This window comes from Vanrija pseudolonga, chromosome 2 (assembly GCF_020906515.1).
Source record: "Vanrija pseudolonga chromosome 2, complete sequence".
Taxonomy (NCBI): Eukaryota; Fungi; Basidiomycota; class Tremellomycetes; order Trichosporonales; family Trichosporonaceae; genus Vanrija; species Vanrija pseudolonga.
In genome coordinates, this window is record NC_085850.1 from 1834075 (window position 1) to 1849470 (window position 15396).

Consider the following 15396-nt stretch of genomic DNA (forward strand, 5'->3'; position numbering starts at 1 on the left):
CTTCAAGCAAAAGTAGATCAAAATGGTGAGCAGAAGCGACGACAGCAACGACAGCACACGCGAGGAAACGGACACGGCACGGCACGGGCAGGATACGGACACGGACGACGACGGCGGCAGCGAGATCCGACAGGCTGGGGACGAGCTGTAGAAAATGTGATGGAGACTCGGCGGACGACTTGGAGACGACGTTGTGGCCTTGATCGACCATCGGCGTGAGAGACGACCAGCACCATGGTGCCGAGACGAGTGCTTGTGATGCCCAACGACGACTGTGTCCCCGACAACCCGACGACTGCCCGTTCGCCAGCCTCCCTCCCGCTCGCGTGTGCTGCTCGCTCGAGACTTCCCATGGTCCATCGCTGACCCCTCCAGCCGAAGCAGGTCACCGACATCAAGAAGTTCCGTGCGTATCGATGGGGCTGGCGCGAGGTGCTGGGTCATGGTGCTACGTGTTGAGCGTACGCCCTTGGCCCCGTCTCGTCGCCAGCAGGCTAGCGCAGGCTCCCCAAACTCCTACTAACCACCCCGCAGTCGAGATCGCCCGCCGCGCCGACGCCGTCGAGGCCAAGATCAAGCGCACCGTCGTCAAGCGCCCTGCCAACTCGCCCGTCGGCAAGAAGGCCTCGGCCAAGCAGGCCGTTGCCACCAAGTTCAAGCTCCGTGGCTCGCGCTACCTCTACACCCTCGTCCTCCACGACCAGGAGAAGGCCTCCAAGCTCCAGCAGTCGCTCCCCCCCACCCTCAAGCAGGTTGTGATCGGCGCCCCCGCCGCCCGCAAGTAAATTGCGCGCTGTTAGGATGACTGCATGGGTTGGATGATGTACATTTGCACCTACAGAGGGTTGTGGCTGAGGGGTGAGGGGAGTGCGCAGGAGTTGGCATGGCCGCAGCAACTGACAATCCCAACTGACATACTACTCGCCGATTGCATGTTGATGGCGTGTGCTCGCTGAGGCTTCTGGGAGTTGGGGAGACGTGAAGAGACATCTCGTCTGGCATCAGTGATAGGCCTGACAGCCTCAGCGGCAATGGTACCGGCCACGTAGGTGGACCGTCCGCCACTGCACATCTGCACACTGTTGTCGCTTCTGATAGCAGAACATGACGCAGTACCCACCATGCAGTGCTTGTCAGTCACGTCACACAACGTCAGGGCGGTCGGGAGAGTTACACCACGGGGCCGACCGAGCCACAAGTCGCAGTCGGCACCGAGAATGACTCGCTGGCGAGGAGTGACTCGATCATGCGCAGGCAGTGCACCAGCGCTCCCGGTTGTCTTGGTGGTCACCTTGCGGCGCATCGTGCCATCCATCAGGCAGGCCCAGAGCCCGTTTATCGTAGTATTGTCATCGGTAAGGGGGCGGCAAGGCCAGAGGGGGTGAAAGCTGGCGAGGATGAGAGCCCCACAGGCGGCACCGCCGTGCTGGATCTGTCCGGGGCCGTATGCACTTTGCATGGCGTGTAGTCGCTCGTCATGCCGGTGCAAGCAACGTGCACTGCAATGCTGGGGCCGGCGGGCCGGATGCCACACAGTACGGCCAGCCGCCCCGCTCATACAGACGTCAGCCGGCACTCACCCAGATCGGCGTTTCTGTCCGTCAGAGTGACGCCAGGCACTTTGAGCGGGTCGGAGGGGGCTCGGTGTACATGTACGTGTCGCACACCCCGCCAGTCGAGAGCGGAGGAGGTGGATGCGACCCATGGTGGCCAGCAACCAGGCCCAGGAGGACAAGATCAGAAGCCCCCAGCTCGCTCTGCCACCCAGGCCTCAAACTAGGTCCTACCCACTCGAAATGACGTCCAGTCGCTCCTCTCGACCAGCCGAGTCAAGCGCATCGGAGGACAGGACCGCAGAGGGTGGATGCGTCGGCGGGCGGCGGCCAGAAGTCGAGGCAGGGCCGTTCTGGCGCCAGCGTAGGCGGGGGGTACCGTATCTCGATGAATATCGGTCCTGCGTGTATGTGAGCGGCATGTACGTGATCCCCGAGGCTGCGAGAGCGCGGACACGGGGGGCTGGATGTGCGGGGAGGGACGAGTGGCGGTGGATGGATGGCGAGAGGTTTGGGAGGGCAAGCCTGGCGCGGGTCGCAACTCGTGCTCCTCGTTACCAACTTGGGTCATCAGAGGGCTGTATCGCTGCGAAATCATCACGCCGGTGCGCGAAACTCGGTGTGGGCGTAGCCTTGGGTCTTGAGAAGCGCTGGAGGGTGCTCAATCGTCGCTGGGGGGTGGATGCCCGCCACCAGGGACCCAGAAGTACGTGGTGGGGGCATTTCGTCCCCTCGCCGCCAAATCGGCTGCAGGCTCGCGACGCGGCCATCCACCCTCCCCCTCGCTCTGCCCACCGCCCCGGGGTTCTCCAGCACGCCGAGAACGCCTGTGCAGGTCTTTGAGCGCATTTCTCGCTCGCTGGGGGAGAAAGATGGAAATATCGATTTTCCGAGGCACTATCTGCCCCCGCCGCCGCCTATCTGCTCCCGCCGTACGTCATGCCCTTCCTCCACCCCCTCCACTGCTCTCTGCGCATGTTACTCATCCCCTCGCCATCGTTATCGCCCTCGAGCTCACCACCTCTTGCTTGCATGAAGATTTTCTGCGCTCTCCAATGCCTCTTCCGGGCGACCGCCGCCGCTTTGGGTAATTTTCGCCCTTCTGACTTGCGTTTCTGGCTGCCGGACACCCATCTCGAGGCCGTCTGGCCCCACATCCGGCCTGCAAAGTATAAGACCTGGTCACTGCTGCATCGTCGCTTTGCTTTTCTTCTTCATCTCATCACTACTCCCAGCTCCGCACAGCAAGCCTGTACCAGCGCTCTTACCCACTCTTACACTCGTCATTACGACCATCACACACTCTCACACAACCACAATGTCCACCGTCCAGAACATCCTCGACTCGCACTCGGACTTCGTGTCTCGCGTTTGCGACGCGCTCACTGCCGCCCACACCGACTTTGACGCCATCCTCCCCACCCGCACCAAGGGCCCCGCCGACTTCGCTCGCATGCGCGAGACCGCGTCGCTCCTCATCGACTTCATCTCGATCACCTCGCGCCGCTACAACACCCTCGAGCAGTACAGCAAGGCTCTGGCTCCGACCTCGGTCAAGCTTGCCAAGCCCACTGTTCGCTTCGAGGAGTCGACCGAGACCCGCTTCGACAGCAACCGCCTCGCCGGCTTCGTCCAGTGGGTCTACGACACCAAGCGCCGCGCCGAGATCATCGACCGCGAGCTCGGCTTCCAGACCTCGCCCGCGTACGCCGCCAAGCAGGCCGACCTCGACATCGAGCGCTACATCGTTGTCCTCCCCGTCCTCCTCAACCAGCTCTGCGACCTCGTCCAGGAGATCCAGTCTGGTCGTAAGTCGACGGTGGTGCCCACCAACACCTTCTCGAGCGAGTACACCCGCCGCGGCCCCCGCCCCTTCTCGCAGTCGACCCCCGACGCGACCCCCGAGGCCTCGCCTGTTGTTTCGCCCGTCGGTTCCCCCGTTGCCGAGCTCGAGATCGACCTCAACGACGCGATCCTCGCTCCCGTTGCCGCTCGTGGTCTCCGCCGCACCCGTGGACACAACAACCTCCGCACCGCGTACTCGGCCCAGTGAGCTCACCGCACCGCCCGCCTTACGGCGACGGACTAGTCACGTCCTTAAACTGCTCCCGACCTGGTCATGTCGTCTTCAATCTGACCCCTCCGCGATTGGCGCGATGAGAGGAGTTCCTGCTTCGGCCGGGCTGCCTCGTCCCAACCTTTGATGGCTTGCTCTGCTGGTCAGTGCTCGCCCTTGTACAGTAGTCTTAGTTGTCGTGGTATGCAGTGGGAGTTGAGATCCGGGCTTTGTCAATGCTGCAGCATGGTCTTACTAACTTGGGCTCCGACATGGCTGCGACTTGACTTGGGCATTAACTTCATCTCGACGCGACTTGGCCTCAACCTCGCCTTGATGACGGCTGCGACTGCGCGCCTGCTCGCCTCTCGTCCACGCGGTCGAGGAACGCCTTCTTCTCCAGGTACCCTCCCGAGCGACGGTGCGCCGCGATCTCGTCCGACACTGCCGTGTTGGTGGTCATGTGCGAGTTCCAGTCCATCTGTGACTTGGGAGTCAGCGGTGAAGCGCACGCGTACCAACCTTCTCTAGCGTCGTCATCTTCTTCCCCGCGTCCAGAGCAGCCGACATGGCCTCGAGCGACTGTCGTGGGCGCTTGCGCACTGGTCCTCTGCCTAATGGGCGCGCAGGCGCTGGGCGGGGTTGCGTTTGTGGCTCCGCGGCGGCTGCTCCGTTCGAGGTCGTAGCTGCCGGTGCTGGGCTGGCACCATCGGCTGAAGGTGCGGCTGACGTCGATGCTTCGCTTGACGCCTCTGCAGCCTGCTGGGCAAGGTACTTGATCGCTTCTGGGTCGTCCTTGGGCAAGCGGACCGTCTCGCTGCAGGAGTCAGCGGCTGAGTGGTCGGTGGCGGCCGTATCCGAGTCGCCAACAGCGGACAGGTGGCAAGCCAGGCTTCCCACTCCCACACTTACTATATTGTCTCGCCTGCGAAGCGGCGCGGCCGCTTCACCTCAACCATCTCGACCTCCTTTGGCGCGGCCGTGGCCGGCACGCCACTCCTCGCCTCCTCCTGCATGGCGCGGAAGGCGTCCGCAGCACGCTTCTTGCGCTCGGCCGCCTCGGCCTCGGCACGCTCAGCCTTCAACTTCTTGAGTTCGTCGTCATCGTCCTCTCCGTCGTCGTCGCTACCAGACGAGTCGGAATCGCTGTCGTGTGACCCGGAGCGAGGTCGCTTCGCGCCCTTGGCCTTGGACTTCTTGGCTGGGGCCTGGGGGACAAAGTCGCCGTCGTTCTCGTCGTCGGATGGGCCTAGTTCTGCGGTTGCGAGCGTCGACATGGTGTGGATGGTGCGTGTGTGAGTGCGTGAGTGGGCAGGTGTGAGTCAGGCGATGTGTCTTGTGATGCATGCTGGTTGCTGGTAAAGTTGGGCTTGTTGATCGAGCAGTCGCGGCGGCGGCGGCGACATTATAAGTGGGGGGAGTGAATACGCGACGCGGTGAAGGCGAGGCGCGAGGCGTGAGGAGGTCGTTTCAGTGGTGCCTGAGCGCCTGAAAGCACCGTGAGCCGGGACACGACGAACAACAACAACGGCGAACGCTGTGGGCGGCAAACACAACACTGCTCTGGCCATTCAGTCACTTCAACTGGCCCTGTTCAACGTTACTCGTCTCCTTCTCACACTCGATCATTGCACAGACACTTGCTACTAGACCACAATGTCCACTCTCTTCAGCTTGTGAGTAGACGGCCCGAGTCTGCAAGGCACAGAGCTAACACTGCCCGCCAGAAAGAGCAACCAGTCGAGGAGTGGGTCAACGGGTCAACCTGCTCATAGCTCTTGCTGACACCTATCCACAGCCTTCAAGCCCCGCAAGGTCCCAGAGGGAACCAAGCAATGGCAGCTTAAGCAGTATGCCCAGCAGACCTTGGTGAGTGAATGCTCGCCGAGCTCTCCTCCTCCGGTGGCTGACAACCCAAGGGTTCTGGCAACCTCCGGACCGCTGTCCAGCTCCCCGAGGGCGAGGACCTGCAGGAATGGATCGCTGTTCATGGTAAGGAAGCTACCCCGGTCGTGTTGCGGAGACAGCTGCTCACACAGGCCCCAGTTGTCGACTTCTTCAACCATGTCAACATGCTCTACGGCACCATCTCCGAGTTCTGCACTCCCACCGAGTGCCCCATCATGAACGCCGGACCCAAGTACGAGTTCTACTGGGAGGATGGAGAGACGTACAAGAAGCCCACGCACCTCTCGGCGCCTGCGTACGTCGAGGCGCTCATGACCTGGACCCAGTCGATTCTCGACGACGAGAAGGTCTTCCCCCAGCGCATCGGCGTCAAGTTCCCCTCGACGTTCATGGGCACGGCCAAGACCATTCTCCGCCGTCTGTTCCGTGTCTACGCCCACATCTACCACTCGCACTTTGACCTGATCTGTGCGCTTGGCATCGAAGGTAGGCAACTACCCGGCTTCCGTTCTAGCTGCTGACTCCCACAGCCCACCTCAACACCAACTACCGTCACTTCCTCCTGTTCGTCGACGAGTTCTCTCTGCTCAGCGATCGCGACCTTACCCCGCTCGAGGACTTCAACAAGACGATCCTGGACGAGACGGCCAAGAAGTAGAGGTCTTGCGCTGGTCGGAGCACTACCCGTGAGGGGATGGGGAGCGTTACCCCTTGCGGATACCTGAGGGCGCACAGGAGTCCCGCTACCACATCCCTTCACCCTCTGTACCTGTAGCCAGTTGAGCCCGTCACCACTGCTGTGATACACGTTACGACATGTCATGATATCTGCACGGAGCTGGAGTTGTTGTGGTTGCATTAGGTTGAGTGATTAGAGCCCGATTTTGTCGGGGTAATGCCGTCGAGGTCGGAATCGTAATTGAGCATTAGAAATCCAAGTGCCACATTGCCAAGGCCGCCAACGCCGCAGTGATCAGACCGCGCCTGCTTTCCTTGTTGGGCTGGTCTGTTGGTGTCACAACATTCAACCGGCCGCACTCACAACGAAATCTCGACACACTTGTCTACATTACCACCACTCCACCACCATGTCCCAGCGACGTTCGAGGAGGTCGTTTGGGCCGCCCGACACGTCTGAGGGCGGATCAGGCGCAGGCGATGCGACGACCACCCAGCTGCAACAGTTCGACGATTGTGAGTACCGAGTGGGGTAATGATGGGCGGTGCGTGTGTGTGTGGACACTGACGCCGTCTGCAGTCCGCCGAAGGCATAGCAGGCAGAACCGCGAGATCATCAGGTACGTTGGAGGACGCTCCTCTCCTCAACGCTCAACTCACGTGCATAGCGAGAACATTACGCGCAAGGGCTCGATGAACAACCTCCAAGGACAGATCGCGGAGCTCAAGGTCGAGCTGCTCGAGGTCCAGCAGGCCAACCGCTTCCTGCGCAAGCAGGTGCAGAAGGCGCATAAAGAGTCAATGCTTCTGAAGAGCCAGGTGGGTCATTTATAGCGTTCGGCGTGCTGACCCGACCAGGAGACCCGCGACGCTCTTGACGCAGTCCTGGCTGCAGTCCCAGCCCTCCTGCAGTTGCGCGCCGCTCTGAACAAGCTGCCTGCTCCACAGCCGGTCGCCGGGCCCAGCTCGCTGCCGTACAAGCACGACTTTGGAAATCCCACCGCCACCCGCCCAGCGGCGACTGCTGCAGAGTATCACGAGCTAGAGATCTTGGCCGAGGCATCCGAGACTGAGACGCCTCCGCGCAGTCAGGGACGTCGCAAGTCGAGAGGGTACGTTTGTTTACCCGCGCACACCAATTCACACCACAGACGCCCATCACCCTCGAAGAACGGCACGTATGGCTCACCCAGCCCCAAGGTCGACCGGCGGCAGGTGTACCTCGACCCTTCGTCACCCGTAACCTCGCCAAGCCCGAAACGCTCGACGCCAAAGAAGGACCGGCAGCGTCGGCGACGCGAGAGCGGACTGCTTCCTCAGCCGCCGACGGTGTCGCCAGCAGAGATGTCCCCTCTGTCTGAGCCGCCCTCCGAAAGCCCCTTGTGGGGTGAGGGCGATCAGGGTCGGGTTGACCACTCAGAGGCCCAGTCGCGGCTCGAGGAGCAGGCTGTCGAGCAGGCCGTCACGCCAACGTCGAAGCGCCGGGACACGTCAAGCCACATCGCCGCGTCCAAGGGCAAGAACCTCACTGCCGACTTGGCTGCCATCGGCAAGGAGAGAGTGCCGCTCGGCGAGAGGACGCGCGCAGGCAATACACCGGCCGCTGATCTCGGCAAGCCGCTTCCCAAGATGCCATCGACGAAGAGTGCTCGAGGATGTGAGTTGCAACTAATGTCCAGACAACTGACGTAGCACAGCAACCCCGCCTCCACCACCTCCTGCCCGCGAGCGTGCTTCTTCAACACCGCCTCCAACATCGCCATCGGCCGACGAAGACGGTGGTCGTATGCGCCGTGTCCGCAAGAGTGTCAACTACAAGGAGCCGAGCTTGAAAGAGTGGGTCCGCCGCCAACCTTGTCAGCTAACCCACCAGCAAAATGCGCAACGAATTAAACTCGGGCGTGCGCAGGAAGAGTACATTGCCGCGCTCGTCAGCCAAGATGTCGGGGCTGGGCAAGGTTGTGCTCGACGACAGTGACCTGCTGGGCCTCCCAGGGCAACCACAGCCCACCAATTAGAGCGAGACGTACTCCATATGCGTGCTCATGCCTGATGACTCCAGTATTGTATTGTGTATATTACCTCGTTGCGCCCCCAGAATCATTCACATCCAGCTTGGGCAGCTGATCGCTACTTTGAATAACAGATAATGCATATGCGCAGTGGGTGGTGGCGTAGTGGATGCCGCCCCTCGATGGGTTGTTGTGGATGCAAATCAATGGTGATACATGATGTGTGTGCGTGGCATGTGTGGTGTGACAGATTACTTGGGTGGGGGTGGACGACGACCCGTCATGGCGTCGTTGACGGCAGCGCGTACGTCGATGGGCGCCCTGGAGGGGGCAGGCTTGGGCTTCTGGATATGTCAGCTGATGGCTGTGAGGTCATCTTACCTTCTTCTTCATGAAGAGCACGTCCTCCGGAGGCCGAGGTCGGCGTGGGGGTGGCAGTGGCCGGGGCACAAACGGGCCGGCAGCTGACGGACCAGCTGACGGGCCTGGAGCACCGCCATTCATTGGAGGCCCCGGGGCCTGCTGGGGGTTCGAGTTGCCATTACTCGGTGCTGGTGGGGGTGGCTTGGATGAAAGTCCGTTTGCTGGCGGCAAAGGCCTGGACCCAAGACCGGCTGATGAGGGCCTGGCGCCTTCCTTGAGCTTCTTGGCCGCAGGCTCTTGTGGGCTGGGGGCAGACACTGGCTGCTTGCGCTTCAAATCCACAGGCGGCGCGCCAACTGCAGGGCCCCCGTTCTTGACGGGGCTGCTGCTCCGGCCCGCCGGTGTCCTCGCCGGTGCCGGCGCCTTCTTGGGTTCAATGGGCTTTGCAGGACCGGCAATGAACGCCTTTGGACCGTACTGATGGTCAGCGCCAGCGCCTCACTCCAATGCTTACGTTGATGAGGAAGCCTCGGTCTCGGGCATCACCGACGATAGTGTTCCAGTTATTGTCACTACGCTCCAGGGTGGCCGCATTGCCGATGACGAAGAGCGAACTCTTGGCTCGGGTAAGTGCAACGTTCATACGCCGATAGTCCTTCAAGAAACCAATCTGCCGGAGATTGGGGCCGGATCGAACACACGAGAGAATGATGATATCCTTCTCTTGACCTTGGAAGCCGTCGACTGTATTGAAGCTGCGTGTGTCAGATATTCTTCCCATCGAAAGGACGCTATCTGCTCACTCGATGGTGTCCAAGATCTCTGCGCCATAGGCGTCGTTGAACTTGCGCTTGAGTTCGTAAAGCTGCTCCCGGTACATGGTAATGATACCGATACGCATGGCGAAGTTGACCTTTCCCCCAAACTGCTGCTCGAGGTTGCGATACAGCTCCACGGCGGCCTGAGCCTCGTCTGAGTTCTTGGTTGACGTTCCCGCTTTCGTCTCGGCACCGTCCACGTTGAAGAAACGGTATGGGCCAAAGGCCTGGCTGCGGTGCCAGATGGCCGCCGTCTTCTTGGCCATGTCGGGGCCGTCCTTGAGCTGCGAGTTGTAGAAGATCTTCGAGGGGAGTTCGGAGATGTCGGGGTGCATACGGTATTGGATACTGGCTGTTAGCTAGGCGTGACCGAGTCGTACTCACCTCAGCAGATGCATTGTCGACGTCGGCTGTTGAGCGATGCGGACGAACAAACTCTGGTTGAAGTTGTTGTCCGTTGCCTCTTGACTGAAGGTCGTGGGTGGCAACTGATTCGGGTCTGCGGGTCAGACAATGCCCCACACAGCTAAACTCACCTCCAACCATGATACACCTCTGGCAGCCATACTTCAGAGGAATAAGACAGCTCATTTCGATAGCCTGGGCTGCTTCGTCGATGATGACAGTTTCGAATGTGTACGACGACAGTGACTCGTGTCCAGCACCTGACAAGGTCGCGCAGATGATGTCGGCTTCTCGGAGAACCTGTTCGCGAGCGGCACGACGCGCACCATCGAGGTTACGGGTTGCGTCGCGTGCTGCGTCCTTGGCCTTCGACGAGGCCTGACCAAGCTTTGTACGGCGGGTGTTCAGGGTGTGCAGCTCAGTCTCAAGAGACTTGCGCTTCTGATCGTTGCCCTGGACACGCTGTAACTCGTCTTGCTTGTCCTTGATGCCCTGCTTGACCTCTTCGAGTTCCGCTTGGATCTTTGCAAGCTCAGTACTTCCGCCATTATTGGCAGTGGCCTCCGTGTTGACAATCGCCTCGACAAGATTATCCAGCGAGATGTCCTTGACCGCGACGTGGACAGAAGTTTCGACACCGATACGGACGATCTTGGGGATGATGCGACCACCATGTGAGCTGGGAACTCCGTCCATGAGACGTTTGCACACTTCGTCGATGGCGGCGTTACTTGGGGCACAGACCAGGATCTTCTCTTGCAAGGGTGTCGAGCCGTTGACAGGAATCTTCGTCTTCCTCTCTGACAGGAATTTGCCGACGAGTCCACTGATTGTTTTGGTCTTACCAGTACCTGGAGGACTGGACCTAGTCAGCCATGACCACCGAAGTTCACAAACCCTTGAATCAATGCAAAGCCCTTGACAGACATGCCACCTAGGATGGCCTTGGCCTGAGGCTCGTTGACACTGAAGTTCTTCATTGCATCTTCCACGTCAGTGAGGGAGAACTTGGGCATGGTTGCCGAGCGCGCCGCAAGGACGTCGTTGAGGAGGGCGGGCTCGTAGTATGGGAGACCGCGCAATGCGGCGTACTCGCGAATGGCGGTGCTCAGTCTGAAGTGTCAACGCAGCCGACCCAGTAGCACTTACGAGACATGCTTCCTCAGCTGAACCTTGGCTTTGGCTCCGAGGCTCGTCTGGTCCATTTTGGCAAGTATACGAAGCTTGATCGCCGAGTCCTTGAAGCTGCGGCGGAAGTGTTGAACCTTGGCGAAGAGGGGTTTGTTAGAACCCTGGCGAATGACAACAATGTCCATCTCGTTGACTGAGAATCCCATGGGGAGTTTGCCGGGGAGGACAACGTCGATGTCAAGGAACTCGTCCTCGTATGCACGCGTGGCAACCTCGACCTGGAATGTAGGCTGTGGCTTCTCCTCTTTGGTGAACTGGGCCCACAATTCCTGCAGGAACAGAGGAAGAATCGCCCTCTCATAGTCCTTGCCTGTCTTGAAGGAGTTGGGCATCGGCCGTAATGGCCCAAGCTCAGCTGCCACATTCGGGGGGTAAGGTGGGCGAGGACCTTGGTAGTCGGGATCCCACACCAGAATGTATCGGAAAAGTGGCGTAAGATCTGGGCGAATACGCATCTTGGCCCTCTGCGCCTTCTGTCGCTCTTCCTGTCGCGCTCTGAGAACATCAGTAGTGGTGGAACCCAGAATCTTGATCGATCGCCGTTCGGGCACAGCGGGTACCGCCTTCTTGATCAAAGCCTTTTCACGGCCAATCAACGCGCTGAGGCCCTTGTTCTCATCATCTGATGAAGACTCGGAAGCACTGGAACCAGAATCCTCCTTCGCCGGCGCGGGCTTCTTGGCGGGGCCGGTGTAGGCGCCAAGACCGCTACCAATAGCTGTTGTCGCAGGGAGTCGCGGGGGCGCGTCGAAGCGCTTAATATCAGAACGCTGTTGTTTGTGCTCTCGACTGAGTTCCTTCATGAACTTGGACGTGAAGGTCGACCCAGAAGCTGCCGGCTTTGGGTAGACCTTAGGGACAAGATTTAACACCAGCTTCTCCTTGTTAACCTTGTTAGCGGGGATGGTCACGCGGGCCGACTGCGTCTTCTTGAAGTCGCTCGTCGCCTGAGCTCGGCGTTCCAGAATGTCCAGGTCCGCGGCAGACAAGTCGTCCATAAAGGTGTCGTTTTCAAACTCCTCCAGAGTCGTCTGCCTCGGCTTCGTCGGCTTGGGTTTCGAAGACGATGGTCGATCGGAAGGAGAGTATTTGCCTCCCGCATTCTTCATCATCATGGCGAAAGCATTGTTGGCGGGCTTCGGGGTCGACGCCTTTGGTCTCTCCTCCTTTGAGGAGGTGGATGAAGGCTTTGATGAAGGCGCTGGAGAGGATTTGTCCAGAGTGGCAGCCTTGAGGCGGGCAGTAACGTCTGCCGCCACAGTCTCGCCCACAAACTCGATCTCATCCTCGTCCATCCGCTCCAGGTCGAACTCATCGAGAAGCTCCGAGAGCTCACCAAGCTGATCGTCTGACAAACGACAGTTGTAGCCAGATGACGCTCGTCGACAGAACTTGTCGATCTCCAGAAGCGCAACTTCCAGAGTCTTGTCTTCAGCAAGGTCTGGTTTGGTCTTGGCAACTCGGCCCAGAATTGTCTTGATGAGCTCGAACGTCTGGTGCAATGTTTCCGGTCTAGCGAATTAGCGGAAAGCGCGAGTCTCTACTCACTCGGTCAATCGCAACCAGCCCACGAGGTCGGTCAGCATGACCTCAAGCTTCTGGATGAGGCTCTTGCCGATGTTGGTCATCTTGGCGGGGGTGCCGTCGCCCTCCTCCTTGGCCTTGGTCCGGCTCAACACTGCCGACTCAAAGATACGAACGTGCTCCGTGACAGCACGTCCGAAAACAAGAGCGTCGCGCATCCAGTCGACCATGACTTCGTTGTCATAGTAAGGCGCCCACCCAGCGGTACGCTTGAAAATCAGGGCAAGCGAGTCGGTCATGAGCATCCACAAGTCGCTGACACGGCGTGTCATCCACCTTCCTTGGCTGTGAGACGCCAAGAAGGTGTCTGATTGTAGTAGCGGCGGCTCGCTCCCTGCGGGAAGGCACAACGCGTCGAGAACGTCGGTAAAACAGCGTACGAGCCACTTTGCTAATGAGCAGGCTTCGGGGACGATCCTGGCGGTCCGGATGAATGTTGAAAGGAAGCTCGTAAGCCCATCCATGGCCGGACAAGGGAAGCGCTCAAGAAGCACGCGGAAACAGTCGCCACGGTCGTCGACATCTTCGAATGACTGCTGAACGAGGTTGATGACGGGGTCGTGAACGGCATCCATAGGAGACAAGAGCAGGATCATAACCGTCTTGGCCATCGCAGGCTGTTGCCAAAGGGCTGCAATCGTTGCTGGATTGGGTTGAAGAGCAAAGGATTCGACCTTCTGGGCAAATGGATCACTTGTGGCCCTCAGACCAGAGTTGATCGTTCGAACACACGTGGTCCACTCTTCGGCGTTGACCACTGCCTTGAGGTCTGAGGAATCGTATGCCATGTGGCGGTCGAGCTTCTCCAAGTGGGCGACAGGAGCAACCGAGTTGAGCATGAGGGCAAGCCCTACAGCGTCACTTGGTGGCAGGTTGTCGTACGCCGCGTCCCAGAGCTCGCGCCTCAGGATGGGGCGCTGAAGACGCTCGACCTTAACAGGCGACGGTGGTCGCTGTCCAGGCTTCAAGCGGCGCTTCAGCAGCTTCAACCTGCGCCTCTCGGTATTGGCAATGGCAGCCAGGCCCAGCACGCTCTCGACTAGCTCCTTGTCGTCAGCGACAAACGCCAAGGAAAGGAGGCCACGGGCAGCATCGGAGGCCGAGTCGGAAGCGTCGCCTCGATGGAACGCCGTTTCGGCAACAAACTTGCTGTGAACGTCGAGCGTCGTGGCCAGCGGGAGCGCGTCGCCGTCGGTCGATCCGAGCGTCTTTTGAACAGTGGTAAGAGCACGACATCCGGCCTCGGCTGCAAGGCTTCTCGTCGATACTGGCAGGCGCTCGTGCTGCGCTTCAACGAAGCAGAACCCGGCAATCTTGGCCAGAACCTCTGAGAAGCCCTTGCTGTTGGCGGTGGAGTCCGTCTTCTGCGCATCGGCTACTGATAACAGGTAGTCACCGAGCCAATTGAGGGGGTTGTCGGACCGTTCCTTCTCCTTGCCTTTGGCGGACGCATCGACGGAGGCGTCACCCATTAACAGCTTCTGGAACGACTTGTTCTTCTTGATATCGGAGAAGAGGGTGTGTGGGAGCTCTGGGGTGGTGTCGAATGCCCAGATGTGGTGTGTAGGCGACACGCTGAGGAGCCGCGTAAAGCATTGGAACATCTCGTTGAAAGCTGGCGTCAGCCCAATCCCGCAGCCCCGCAACTCACAATCTGACGGACTCCCAAGTAACCTCGCAATGAACGCCATGACGCTCTGGTCTGGCCGGGCCCTGGAGGACTCCTCATACCGGCCCTCCAACAGGCCCTGCTGCACGGAATCGAGCTGCAGCCTGCCCTCGCCGAGGAGGACGCCTACCGACTCCCACTTCTCACCAGCAGAAGCAGGGAACCCGCCCGTAAGCAGCTTGTGCGCCTCGTGCCCCACGCCGTTGGCGTACCACTCTGCGAAGGCGAGCGGCCGGGTGACGCACGCGAGCTGCCCGCGGGCCCACTCGCGGCGATCCTTCTCAGCCGCCACGAGCAGGCTGGCGACCAGTGGCGTGACGCCGAGGGCGCTCACGGCCGTCGGGCCGCGAGTTCCCAGCACGGCGTCGAGCGCGGCGGCGAGCCGCTCGTCCTTGAGCGAACTCGGCTCGTTGAGGAAGAGCTGCAGCAGCGCGGCGGGCAGGTCAAGTAGCGACGACGGGGCGTCGCCTGCGCCGTAGCCCCGCGCCCTGTCCAGCTCGGCGACGATGAGCGCGGCTTGCCACCTGTCGACGGCGTTGTTGAAGTTCTGGCGCGCGGCGAGGGGGTAGAACGAGATGTACCTGTGCCGTCAGCCACAGCTGACGCGCTATCACCTACTTGTGGTCGAAGCGGCGACGCACGGCACCGAACGCGCGCGCGCACGCAGCACACCCCGTTAGGACTTGCGTGAGCTTGCCCTTCCAGGTGTTGGCGCGCTCGCCAGTAAATGCGAACAGGTAGAGGAGGTATGTGGCCGCCTCGCGCGCCGTGTCGGACGGCGCCTTCGCGCAGTACCAGTGTGTCTCGGCGTCTGTCGACGCGCCGGGCGGCAGCACCAGCTCGTAGATCGTGCCGAGCTCCTCCTGGGTCGGCTGGACCTGCCGTTCGCGCAGGCTCGCGAGCAGGGCCTCCACTGCGGCGGCGGCGCCGGCCGGCGCACTGGAGGGTGATGACATTTGAGTGTGTGTCTAGTTGATGAACATTGAGATGGGGGGGGAGGGGAGAGTGGTTGAAGAGGTTGGACAGGATTAAACAAGACTCTTCTTGCTTTTGTCTCGTGAGCCAAGAGCGAGGGGGAGCCGGGGGAATCAATCTGCACAAAGTGGAGGGCCAAGGGGCAGATGGGTGCGAGAGAAACAGACGCGTCTCAGATGACGTG

The 15396-nt window shown here is 60.4% G+C and overlaps 6 protein-coding genes across 7 annotated transcripts; 4 read left to right on the top strand and 2 right to left on the bottom strand.

Moving 5' to 3' along the window:
* Positions 1-234: 234 nt before the first annotated feature.
* rpl3801 (60S ribosomal protein L38-1) lies at positions 235-842 on the top strand (the record flags this gene model as incomplete). Its single annotated transcript, XM_062768983.1, has 3 exons — positions 235-354; positions 376-406; positions 535-842. 3 exons carry the CDS (start codon positions 235-237, stop codon positions 783-785), a joined length of 402 nt encoding a protein of 133 aa, XP_062624967.1. The 3' UTR covers positions 786-842.
* Positions 843-2871: 2029 nt separating this feature from the next.
* Positions 2872-3606, top strand: LOC62_02G002475 (uncharacterized protein; the record flags this gene model as incomplete). Its single annotated transcript, XM_062768984.1, has 1 exon — positions 2872-3606. One exon carries the CDS (start codon positions 2872-2874, stop codon positions 3604-3606), a length of 735 nt encoding a protein of 244 aa, XP_062624968.1.
* A 286-nt stretch (positions 3607-3892) lies between these two features.
* Positions 3893-4945, bottom strand: SWC5 (SWR1-complex protein 5). Its single transcript, XM_062768985.1, has 3 exons — positions 4522-4945; positions 4132-4426; positions 3893-4096 (listed from the first exon to the last, which is right to left on the bottom strand). Exons 1-3 carry the CDS (start codon positions 4884-4886, stop codon positions 3932-3934), a joined length of 825 nt encoding a protein of 274 aa, XP_062624969.1. The 5' UTR covers positions 4887-4945; the 3' UTR covers positions 3893-3931.
* Positions 4946-5173: 228 nt separating this feature from the next.
* Mob1a (MOB kinase activator 1A) lies at positions 5174-6355 on the top strand. The gene is made up of 6 exons (XM_062768986.1): positions 5174-5285; positions 5337-5356; positions 5408-5478; positions 5529-5601; positions 5656-6003; positions 6048-6355. The coding sequence occupies exons 1-6, from the start codon at positions 5266-5268 to the stop codon at positions 6173-6175; spliced, it is 660 nt and encodes a 219-aa protein (XP_062624970.1). The 5' UTR covers positions 5174-5265; the 3' UTR covers positions 6176-6355.
* Positions 6356-6605: 250 nt separating this feature from the next.
* LOC62_02G002478 (uncharacterized protein) lies at positions 6606-8213 on the top strand (the record flags this gene model as incomplete). Its single annotated transcript, XM_062768987.1, has 8 exons — positions 6606-6711; positions 6776-6815; positions 6864-7014; positions 7054-7307; positions 7347-7582; positions 7616-7852; positions 7893-8031; positions 8069-8213. 8 exons carry the CDS (start codon positions 6606-6608, stop codon positions 8211-8213), a joined length of 1308 nt encoding a protein of 435 aa, XP_062624971.1.
* A 223-nt stretch (positions 8214-8436) lies between these two features.
* Positions 8437-15193, bottom strand: sen1_1 (Helicase sen1; the record flags this gene model as incomplete). Of its 2 annotated transcripts, XM_062768988.1 has the most annotated exons (11): positions 8437-8551; positions 8589-9047; positions 9085-9325; positions 9374-9736; positions 9773-9887; positions 9925-10652; positions 10691-10906; positions 10943-12496; positions 12533-14183; positions 14232-14818; positions 14856-15193. In XM_062768988.1, the coding sequence occupies 11 exons, from the start codon at positions 15191-15193 to the stop codon at positions 8459-8461; spliced, it is 6345 nt and encodes a 2114-aa protein (XP_062624972.1). In that variant the 3' UTR covers positions 8437-8458. The 2 variants fall into 2 exon arrangements, with proteins under 2 accessions (XP_062624972.1, XP_062624973.1); XM_062768989.1 differs by having other exon boundaries at positions 12533-14818.
* Positions 15194-15396: the final 203 nt, after the last annotated feature.